The following is a 12,173-nucleotide window of genomic DNA, read 5'->3' as shown; positions in this document are numbered from 1 at the left end:
CCGCATGAACTCGTGGCAAGTGCAGAGGTATATTCGGCTTGCAGTGGGCGAGTGATTGCATAATCATTTCCTCCCCCTTCCCTACTTTGACTTGCATTCTGACGTGGCAGGCGCCAGTATGACCTAACAAATGAGATCACTAGTACTTGTACATTGAAGATGTGCCCTAGTCCTCAGCAAACATCTGTTAGTTCCCTGTGCAAGAACAGCTGATCTGGTCATAATGGAGTAGCAACTACGAGCAGTCAATCAAGCTCAAGCTATACAAAATTAAGTGTCCGAAGTTTGAATAGTCTCCAGTAGCCTTGCGAGCAAAGGCGTAGGATTGCCAATCCGGAGATGGCGAGTTCGATTCTCGGTCCGGTCTTCGGATGTTTTCGGGTTGGAAACTTTCTCGACACCGCATAGTGTATCCTTGACACGGCATAGTGTATCCTTGTACTTGCCACACAAGATACATACTCATACAATGGCGGGCATAGAAAAGCTTTCAATTAATAATTGAGGAAATGCTAATAGAATACTAATTTGAAAAGCAGGCCCTGTTCCAGTTGGAATGTAGAGCCATTGAAGAAGAAGAAGAAGAAGTTTAGACGCTTAGAAGGGGGATGGGGTTGTCTGATCCATACATAATTTTCAGATGCTTCATACAAAAACTGTGACATGGGGGGAGGGGGTTAAAAATTTCCAATTTTTGCGTTACGTAATTAATGGATCTTCCCTTACGCTGCGGTTAAATATATTTTTTATCTGAACTGAACTTGTAAAAGTTTTACCCAGAGATTAAAATTAATAGATTAAAAAATAAAGGCTAACACGATGATACTTTTATGCCCAGAGAAATCGAGACAATTTCCAATCCGAAAATTGCCTAGACCGGCACCGGGAATCGAACCCAGCCACCCTCAGCATGGTCTTGCTTTGTAGCCGCGCGTCTTACTGAAATTTAGCTTAATTTAAGCAAAACATGCTTGGGGTTCGTACACTAATTAAGCACTTATGGGGGGAGGGGGATCCGCCATTTTCTTACGTTTCGTATAAATAAAAAATATTTGTATGAGAAAAATCTTACATGGGGGAGGGGGGCGTTGAAAACCCCAGAAAAATGCTTACGTAATTAGTGTACGGCCCCTTGAAACATTGTTTTTAAAGAAGCAGTGATATATTATCACTGAATTATTGTTTGTTTTGCGTGATGAGCTAACATTACCTCCCGTTACCCTATACTAAAAAACGACGATTTAGTTCAACTTGAAATTAGTTTCCTATTTTAAGGCAAGGAAAATAAAATGGAGAAACAGCAACATATCATATTGCAGTTTCAATACACCGTGTTGTGTTTGTGTCGAATTTAACAACACCAGAACCGACTCTGACCATCGTAACCATAATGTTGCCCCTTCTCATGATGATGCTGTGTGCATATTGAACACACCGACCATGGGGATTGAAGCTGAGAATGGGAGCTTTCTGCTGGTGCTATGAAGGATGCAATTGTCATGCCATACGCAACCAGGCTTGCATGTGCGGGCTCAAACTATGCTGCTGTGCAATAAACGATTATCGGGAGTTGCTTCCTTTGTCTGCTCCTTTGTTCTAAATCGCACTGTCTGAGTTCAACTCAAGACCACCCGTACGGATAATATCTTTTGAAATTGCAGCGCATAGAATTACCATAGCAGCGAGATATGTGGATAATAGTGTTGCTGACCGCAGCTATTTTACTGTTACTATGTTCTTGCAGTTGCCATCACGTGGAAGGATGCTCCTGAGGATCAGCGACCAATCCTGGGTGAGGACTATATCGTCCGTTGTGAGGTATATGCCAACCCACCGGCCACCGTCGACTGGCTCCGGGATGGCGATCCGGTAAGTCGTATGCACTAACATTCCAACTTTCAGCAGCCTGTACATGTGATAATAATGTGCGCTTTGCAGATTAAATCCAGTGGCCGGTACGTTATTGAGAATCGAGGATTGTTGATTCGGAATGTGTCGGAGAACGACGATGGTCTGTACACTTGCCGGGCTGCAGTGATATCAACTGGTGAATTGGCAAAGAGAGTCATTCGTGTTGAAGTTCAAATCAAACCGGAAGTGCAACAACTGCCCCCTGTACTGAATGCCGTCGAGGGACAATCGTTTTCGTACATGTGCAATGCCACGGGCAAACCTGTACCTGAATTTCAGTGGATCAAGAAGAGCACACAGCAAAATGTGGCTGATATCGATAGGTTAGATAAATTAATAGACAACATCGTTTACACAGTAACAATTTTGTATTTCTTCCGGAATTTAGGTTCACCGTAAATGCGTTGACAGGACAATTAGACATCAGCCGAGTTACACAGGAGGATCATGACACGTACACATGTGTGGCCAAAAATGCGGCTGGGATTTCGGAATCTACCACGAAGCTGAACGTTCTGATCCGTCCAAAGATTATTGAGTTTATGAATATCACAGTACCTGAAAATGGAGAGGCCGTGCTGGCATGTAGAGCATTCGGCAGACCTCCACCAGAAATCACATTCCGACGATATGGTACAACTGAGGAGTATTCGGTAGGACTGCAAGTTAGCGACGATCGCATTGTTCTGGATATGCAGGTGAACAACGAGCGAAGCGAAACAACTGGAAACTTGAGAATTTCACAGCTGAACAAGAGTGACGATGGTTTGTACGATTGCATTGCCCGAAATCCAGGAGATGTAGCGTACAAAGTTGGTCACATTACCGTTGAGTACAAACCGAACTTCGACCATCTGAAGGCATTGCCGCCGGTATACACTTGGGAGCAGCGTCCTGCGAATTTGAGTTGCTTTGCGCAAGCTATTCCCAATGCAACAATTGAATGGCGATGGAACGACCGTCGTGTTTCAGATTTGTACGACATAAACATGCAAATTGAAACACATGGTTTCCGCAGCGACCTGATCATCATTCCCAGAGAGCATCGCTACTACACAAGTTACAAGTGTGTTGCGACGAATCGGCTCGGAACCGAAGAGCACATTATGGAGCTTCGTGAGGCTCGAATTCCGGAGGCCGTTGCTCAAGCGAAGCCACGAAGCGTTAGCGCGACGTCAATTACATTCGATGTAATGCCACCGGCATTCGAGAAAGGGCTCCCAATTACCGCCATGTCAGTGCAATACAAGGAAGAATTCAACCCGGACTGGAACAATGCGATAAACCGCACCTGGTCCCCGGACAGTCCCTACATCGTAGAAGGGCTAAAACCGCAGACGTCCTACAGTTTCCGCTTTTCTGCCCGAAATGTGGTGGGTCTTGGTCCATGGTCCGCGTACGTGGTGCATTCCACTCCAAAACGATCCGAACCGGAAACGCCGAAAACGTTGCACACGCCCATCCAGGAGGCGGACGAAGAAGACGACGCTATTGTGGCGTCACCCTATGCAGACCACTTTGAGCTGAGGTGGAACGTACCGGTGGACAACGGCGAGCCGATCAATATGTACCGGGTGAAGTACTGTCCGGTAAGTGATGTTTTGGATTGATTTGATATCAAATAACCATTTTACTTAGAATACCAAAGTATGTACATAGAAGGAAGCGACATGGGAACATACATCGCTATGGGATAAGACAATTAACCTTATTTTCCCTTCAATATGCCTCATATTAATAATATTAATTAGGCCGATACAAATATTTAAAAACAATTATGTCTCCCTCCCCCCTCGGTTTTTTTGCCCAAAAATAATATTTTGAGGGGGCAACAAAAAAAATTCGGACAATTTTGAGGATTTTCAAAACATTCTTTAACAAATCCGAGGAGTTTTATTGATTTTTTCCATTTAAATATTTATTTTTTATTATCCCCATCCCCCTTTACATTTCAGAGACTAGTACACCCAACCGGTGGTTGTTAGATTTTCTAACAATTCTGTATAAAAATCTAACAAAACCTGTATAAGAATTGGGCATATGCGAAATTGTTAGATTCTTATACAAAAAATGTAAGCTTTCAAACAAATATTGTTAGAAATGCTTACAAAATTGCTAGATTCTTATACAATACTTGTATAAGAATCTAGCAATTTCTCATATGCCTGATTCTTATACAGGTTTTGGTAGATTCTTATACAGAATTTTTAGAAAATCTAACATCCGCTGGTTGGGTGTAGGACATAATTTAAATTAAATATTTGTAACGGCCTTACGGCAGCAAAATAAAATTTCCTTGAAGAATTAGGAATTTTTCCATTAAAAATTAGGAAATTGCCAATAAAAAAATCAGGGTATGAGCAATAAATAAATATAAAAGTTCCACATAACCAAAAAATTTCATAAACAATCAAGAGTTTTCCACAAAACAAAAAAACTAGCATTTTTAAAAGCAAAAATTGCAATTATAAAAAAGATGTCTCCATAAAGCAATCAAAATGTTCCACGAAAATAAATACAAAATTTCCATAAATAAATCAATATTAGCAATAAACAATTAGGTACAATAAATATTTATTTTGTGGAAAATTTGTAATTGTTTATTGAAATTTTGTATTTTTTCCCTGAAACATTTGATTCCTTTATGGAAAATTCATCGCAACAAAATGAAATTCGGATAACTTTGAGGATTTTCAAAACATTCTCTAACAAATCCGAGGAGTTTTTTGATTTTTTTTTTCATTTTAATATTTATTTCTTATAATCCCCCCCCCCCTCGACCTTTTGGAGACCAGTTGGACAGAATGTTAATTAAATATTTTAAACGGCTTTATTTTCATTTCCGGGAAAGCCTAAGCGTGAAGCTAATTTCTATTAGTGCGAAAAAAGCCCTTGCTATACATCGTGTGCTGGGCAAAATCTGGAAACATGCTATTCAGAAAATGTGAGAATTGTTCTTCAGGAATTTAAGGAATAACTCCTAGAACGCCTTTGGACATTCCTACTAGAATTTCTTCGGTATATCAGAAAAAAATATTTTCGATTTTTGTTTGAAAATTGTTCGGAAATTCTTTATTAACTCACTTTGAAAATACTTCTTCTGCTAGAATTCATCATAAATTTCTTCAAAAACTTTTTTAGGATTCCCTTAGAGAATTATTTCCTGGAAGTCCATCGGGAAATCCACCCGAATTTACGTCAAGAACTTATCCAAAAATGTCTTCAGGGATTCAAGTCAGGAGCTCCTAGAAGAATTCTCAAACAAAACTCCGGAAGGTTTTTAATCTAATTTCGACAGAAGTTTTTGGGAGAATTTTTAAAGAAAATTCCGGGGATATTCTTGAAGAAATTTCCGACGGAGTGCTTAGCGAAATTTCTGGAGAAACTTCTGAATTAATTTCATCTTCCGTTGGAATTTCCTTCCGAAAGAATTCCCTGAAAAACTTCCGGAGTAATTTCCGGAAGCAACCGGTGGATTGGTGGATTTTCATGAGGATCTTCCGTTGGAATTTCCGAAGGAACTCTCATAGAAACTTCCGGGAGAATTCATGTAGGAACTTCCAAAGAATTTTCCGAATGAACTTCATGAGGAATTTTTGAAGAAATTTTCGAAGTAACTTATGAAGGATTTTTTTTAACCATTTCATTTATTTGGTAGGCTCAGTCGTGTGTGACACTTTGCGGAGCCGCAATTCTTAAGTATGATATTTTTATAATTTGTATCATCTTAACATTAACAGTTATTAGGGAAGGGACATAGACCATAATACTCGTGGTGATTCAAGGTTATAATTTACTTAATTTAGGATGGACGGGGTAGGGATTTGGGTTTAAGTTATTCCAGCTGCTCATCCAGGCGATTGACGTTGGAAACGGTCATTAGACTTTGATATCAGCCGAGCTATGAAAGGCATAGATGGACTGCATAGCATCCACATCGCGATCTCCCAAAACACCTCCTACTTCCGTGTAGGGTTGTTTACCTCGGGCTACAAGGGTTTCCAATAATTGGAGGCGCCATTTTCCGAACAGAACCAAACTACGTGATGTCATCCTAACCGGCTCCACACCTACATAAGTTGCTATCGACAAGGTTTATTCTGTAGAGATGTGCGTTTAGCGAATAGTGATTGGACATAAGCCTCGACATCATGCGAATGGAGCCTCGACTTAAGTCCTCACCTCTGAACCACACTCGTGCAGAAACTTTTGGAACTATGGAAAATAGACATTGTGTGACCAATTCATTTGCCAATTTTGAAGAGTACTCGGACGGACTAATGGGAAAAACTCGTTGTTCGAGAGTTGTCTATCATAAACTTCACCTTCCTGTGTGCCCACCTTTGTTAGCGTGTCCGCCTTCTCATTGCCATAGATTAGGCAATGGGATGGGACCCAAACAAAAGTAATCTTGAATGATCTTTCGACCAAATCGCGCATCTGCTCTTTTGTTTTTGTAAGAAAGTAAGATGCGTGCTTAAATGGTTTCATCGTGCCTCGATAGAACTAAGACTCCGAGAAGATGAAATAATGGTATACGGGCTGATCGGAAATTATCCCCAAATCGAAGTTAATTGCTGCCAGCTTTTTTTTTAAACTTTATTAATGTGTTTAAATTGCTGCCAGCTCAGCAACACAAAACGAGCACGGTTCTTGAAGTTGGAAGGTGGTAGAATTTACATTGAAAACACCGAAGCCAGTGGACCTGTAATGTGAGAACCATCAGTGAAATATCTATAACTTCCGAAGGATCTTAAGGAGGAAATTCCGAAGGTGAATTCTATGAGAAACTTTGAAAAACTTTGGCAGGAAGTTTTGGAGGAACTTTCGGGGCAGTTCCTGAAGAAAGTTCCAGAGGTACTTTTGGAATAATTTCCGGTGGGATTCCCGGAAATACTTTCTGCAGAATTCCCAGAGAAACTTTAGGAGGAATTTCCGAAGTTCCTGAAGCAACTTTCGGCGGAATTCATGAAGTACCTCCTGTTTGAATTTTCGGCTAGATTTCCGGAGTAACTTCCGGAGGAACTCCTGCAGGAACTATCGAAGGAATCTCTGGAGAATCTTCCGAAAATATTTCGAAGATTTTTTAATGCATGAAAAAAGTTCACGCCGTCACGTCGCCGCCAGTCGATCAGCAACTCAATTCTTAATTCCCTTATTACCAAATTCCTTCATTCCTAAACTCCTTAATTTCCTAATTCTCTAATTAATCTCATTTATTCTCTAATTCATCTTTTCCTTGATTCCTTGATTTCTTAATCCCTTAATTCCTTAATCTTTTAATTTCCCTATTTCTTAACTCATTAATCCCTAATCCCTTAATTCCATAATTTCTTAATTCCTCAATTCCTTATTTCCATAATTCCATAATTCCTTAATTCCTTAATTTCCTAATTTCCTAATTATATAATTCTTTAATGCATTGATTTCTTAATTCCTCAATTTCTTTATTTTTAATCCTTCATTCATAAATTCCTTAATTTCTTTATTCCTTAATTCCTCAATTCCTCAATCATTCAATTTCCTTATTTCCTCAATTTCTTAACTTCTCAGTGTAGAAGGAAAAAAATAGGCAACAGGAATAGAAAAAGTTGTTGCTTATGTTTTTTTTTTTTCAATCAGTATTTTGGTAGGCTCAGTCGTGTGTGACACTTTGCGGAGCCGCAATACTTAAGTATGATATTTAAGGTTGATATTATGTTATAAAAAAAATTAGGGGTGGAAATTGACCAAAATACTCGTGGCGGTTCAAGTTTAAAAACTTGCGTAGTTCCACGACGGACGGGGTAGGGATTCAGGTTTGGGTTATTTCAACTGCTCATCCGAGTGTTTGACATTGATACGGTTTTACGTAGTGCTGAGCTTGATTTAAGGTTCGGCAAGGAGCATGTTAGCACCGGGTTTATAGCAGATTACCTTGATGTTGTGTTAATCTTAAGGTGATTATACAATCAAGCCATGTGGTGAATTTCAAATTCACCACACGGATTTCTACTCCTATTATCAGGAGATCAAATCTAGCGTAATAATTTTCGTACAATGCTGAAATTAAAGTCGATTGTTTAGCATGAGTAAGCAAACGATCTACGAATGTTTCATCCCCATGGGCGTTGTGGTTCGTGCTCTTGAAAAATCACTAGAAAAAGCACGTGGTTTCCAAGATGGCCGATTTGTGGCTTTGTTGTATAACCACCTTAAGCAAGTCCTTTCACGTAGAATTTATGGGAGATATCTTAACTACTGTCCGTACTTGAATAAAAAATTGTCCATCAATTTCTCACCTTTATTCCACTTGCGTCCATAGGGTTCCAAAATCAACGGGGTGTGGACTGAGCTGGAAGGTGCCTGCCTAGTCGATGACATCCCAACGGCGTCGCACTACGAGATGCACGACCTGCAAGCGGACACCTACTACCGGATAGAGCTGATGGCGCACAATGCCATCGGCTTCTCGCGGCCCGCTCACCTGCTTCTGAAGACTGCCCGAGGTGAGTCGAACAAACCGTTAGGCAGCTTATATAACGTTTACTCGGCTGGACTCGGCTATACGCCGGCAACCGCCGCTGGCAGCTTCGCATCCCGGCCTACGGATGTTTTACTGTTGTTTGTTTACTCTGTGTGTAGTTTTGTGTTCATTTATCGCTTCTAATATTCACCACTACCAGTGTAATCCGCGTGACTTAAATCACAAACTGTGTGTGAACAAGTACCTATAAAGTGTGTAAGTGATCCAAAACGCTAAGCAAACGCGAAACCAAGCTCTACGTCGACCGTGTTCCAACATTTTTTCGCTTTCGCTAGGATCGAGTAAAATCGCTCAACTGCCAACCTTCTCGCCGAGCTTGTGTGACCGTAAATTGGACGCTGCTCCGACTTCCGATTTCTGATCTATGGCTTAGTTTATGTTTCCTCTACATCTTTCGCCCTAAAAACACCTTTCATTGCACATTTATGTTTTACGTTTGAAAGTTTCGGCTTTAAGCTTACCAAGTGCTGTGAGCGACATTCTATTCGACGCATAGACTAGGCAGACCTGTAAACGGATCGGACATTACATTCAATTCGGATTAAAAAAAACACGCCTGCAAAAAAAGGCAATCATTGTGAAACATTATCTCTCACGTACTAGTTTTATCGATTATCTGAAAAACAAATTCTCTTTATTTCCCCATTTATCTTCCACGTAATTTATAAGTTTTACGAACGAATAGCTGCGCAGGGATACGATTTGGCTCTTTTTCTCAATGCTAGAATGAAGACAATAAAAAGTCCATTCTGTCAGAATAGGTTTTAATTAGATTTTCGAATTCGGTCTTATTTTAAGGTTTAATTTTACGATCTGTAGGAGAGTTGTGGATATAGACAGAAAGGAAGCGTAAAGTTAAGTAATGCTACACGATAGATACGAATCATTTCCAATTGGTGATACATACAAGACAGCAATAAAAATATCGTCAAAGATTCTGACATCAACCACATTAAACGACTGGCTTCTACTTATCAATGCTAATTTCTCGAATGTCTCGTCTTCTAATTGGAACATCCTTTCTGTACCACACAAACCCACCGAAACACTCGTTGCGGCTTATTTGAATTTTGTATCTAAGTCCCTTACTCTCTGCTTGGTTACTTTTTCTCGTATTCTTTTATTTTGCGATGCCATTCAAGATTTATGGTTTGTGCTTATTTCCGGTCAGCCTTGTCGTTCATCTTTTTGTTCATGATAAATATGTTTTTATCAGGAGGACCTCCCAAATGTATTCTCGAAATTGTCAATTACGATGGCAAAATTATTCGTCGTTTTCTGTTTTTATGCGGAGGGAAATATTTCACATTTATTTTGTTCTATTTTGTCAATTAATAATCTCATACACGGAGTTATAAATATAATATAAATATGATTTGAATTCTTATTTTGACAAACTATTATTCATTCATTCAAAACGCTTAGATCTGTCATCTTTGTTTTATCTGTACAATAGAAAATATTTTTCTATTATTTCTAGCAGATCATTGCAATGAACTACAGGCATAAAAATAAATCATCATATTTAATGCTTCACACGCAATTGACAAACACTTACTGAACAAATTTCTTAATTTAAATCATCTGTCACTTGCACCATTCACCAGTCAATGAGAGCTGAGGAGACTATATTTAGCACCCTATGCCACAACCAACTAATTTATGCATACATTCACGGTCACGAGCCAGGCTTAGCACCAAGAAGTGACGAGATGAGTGAGCACATTTTAATTGATTTTAATCAACCGGAAACATCACAATTGATTGCTTTGAATGTGGCACCCTCAAAGTCTTTCGGAGGAATTAATTGCTTACGATTTGACCACAAATAATGCTGACGACGCAGATGCTATCACCACTACGTATCGCAGCGAAATCATATTGGCATCAGCACTAATGTGTGATAGATGGCTTCAACGCTCTAGCTTCCACAGAATAGAGTGATCATGTCCAAAAAATTGCTTATTCATCTCTCTAAATTGACGACCACCGATTTATGATTTATCTCAAAGTATCTGCAGCATCACTAATCGATATTCATCTACCGCCGGCCAACGATTTTCTTTTCAAAAATATTCAAACCTTTTAACATACAAATGAAAAAGCTCATCAATCATCCGGAATTAACCCCCCGAGTATTTTTCATAGACAAACCTACACATCCACATAGGCGTGAATCGTTTAACAGAATCCTTTTAGCATTCACCGCCTCTACACCTTCCGCCCACTCACGTACTACCGCCACGTGCTTCCGAATCAGAAAGCACGCGATTCCCACAAAACAAACACACACACACACACACTTTCATTTACTATCTGTTTCTGTTCCGCCGAGTCGCGCTATGTTTTTTTCACTTCCGGGTGGGAAATTAGTTCCCTCTTTCCGGTTTTTAGTGTCCGTTTCCTTTTTACTCTCTTTCTCTCTATGTTCGCGTCCTGTTCACGCCACTAACCCGAAATTAAAAGCGGTCCAGCCAAACTATGTTTTTTGTTCGTCCGTTTTATCTCCACTCCGCCACGTGCAATTTAGTAGAAGGTACGATTCGCTGATCCACGGTAATGGAAATGGTGAGTTTATTAGGGAGAAATCGAGTCGCAATATGCAAAATTGTTCAGAAATTCTAAATTAAATAAAACAGTTTTTTGCTTTCAATTTTTTAAATGGCATTGCTTGAGCCTTGCAATTTATTTTAGACTATTTTTTAATCAGTGAATGCTCTTTATTGTAATCTAAAAAGTATTTAGTAGAGCAAATGTTAAAGTTATTGAACTTTGATCAAATTAAATTATATAATTCAGAAATTCGGAAGGTTTGTGATTTTATAAATATGTTCACTAGTTATCATCTTCCTATTTAACTATCGACGTATAAGCTACACAGAAAAAAATAATGAAAAATAAACAGCGCATAAAACCTGACATGCGGAAATTTGCGCCATTATACGCTGAAATGGTCTTTTTGCTAACAAGATTGCTTGCAACTTGTATTCAATATTGACGATTCACGCCAAAAATTGTATACATTTAGGCAATATTCCGTTTGGAATTACGCTAATAATGGCGTTCCATTTATGTGCAAGATTTTTAGCGTAAATTTCAGTGGATTTTTCTATCTGTGTAGTCAATACGCGAGCAAGCGAAAACCACATGCTCCAATGTTGCATCCACTTCACGATCTACAAGTTCGTCGGCACCCCCGAGTCGGAGTACCAAGTTTGCACTGTTAAATCCATTCTTAACATTCACACGTTAACATTAACAAGACAATCGTAAATCGTCATTTAATTTCATAACGAAATCGAAATTGGTTGCTCAACACTCTGTTGAGGATGATCCTTCCTGAGAAACTTTTCTATTGATTTGGGCAAAACACCAGTCTCTGATTTTGTTTCCTTATTGGAAAAGTGCACTCCTTGAGGCATCTTAGAATGGCAGTCCAGAACTTGTCAAAAGCCGCTATGATGGCAGTTTTAAGCGTTGTGGAATCTCATTTGGTTCCACTGTTCTACGACATCTATCAGCTCCGTAATTGTCACCCTACCCCTGACCTTCCTGCATTATCTTGCGGCTCTCATGTCCAGAGACTTGTGGCGTAGTGCTTTTAAGTCCCTCTGTAGACATTTCGAACTTTTTACTCTTTAAAAATTGCCCCAAGAACTGGTATTAGCAAAACAAATACGTGATGTATACGCTTGGAACAATTTTACAGAACCATGACTATTTAGCCACCACTGTT

General features: G+C 39.4%; 1 protein-coding gene across 4 annotated transcripts in view; it reads left to right on the top strand.

Annotated features, from left to right (window-relative positions):
* LOC134227372 (fasciclin-2) overlaps positions 1 to 12,173 on the top strand; it is a 332,520-nt gene that overhangs the window by 259,836 nt on the left and 60,511 nt on the right. For all 4 annotated transcript variants that reach the window (XM_062708789.1, XM_062708788.1, XM_062708787.1 and 1 more), the window contains exons 4-7: positions 1,745 to 1,869; positions 1,939 to 2,234; positions 2,300 to 3,500; positions 8,216 to 8,399. In XM_062708789.1, coding sequence (XP_062564773.1) covers positions 1,745 to 1,869; positions 1,939 to 2,234; positions 2,300 to 3,500; positions 8,216 to 8,399 — 1,806 coding nt within the window. The remainder of the gene's footprint in view (positions 1 to 1,744; positions 1,870 to 1,938; positions 2,235 to 2,299; positions 3,501 to 8,215; positions 8,400 to 12,173) is intronic.

Source organism: Armigeres subalbatus, chromosome 3 (genome assembly GCF_024139115.2).
Source record: "Armigeres subalbatus isolate Guangzhou_Male chromosome 3, GZ_Asu_2, whole genome shotgun sequence".
NCBI lineage: Eukaryota > Metazoa > Arthropoda > Insecta > Diptera > Culicidae > Armigeres > Armigeres subalbatus.
The sequence above is the reverse complement of the archived record's forward strand: the minus strand, read 5'-3'. Positions and strand labels throughout refer to the sequence as shown.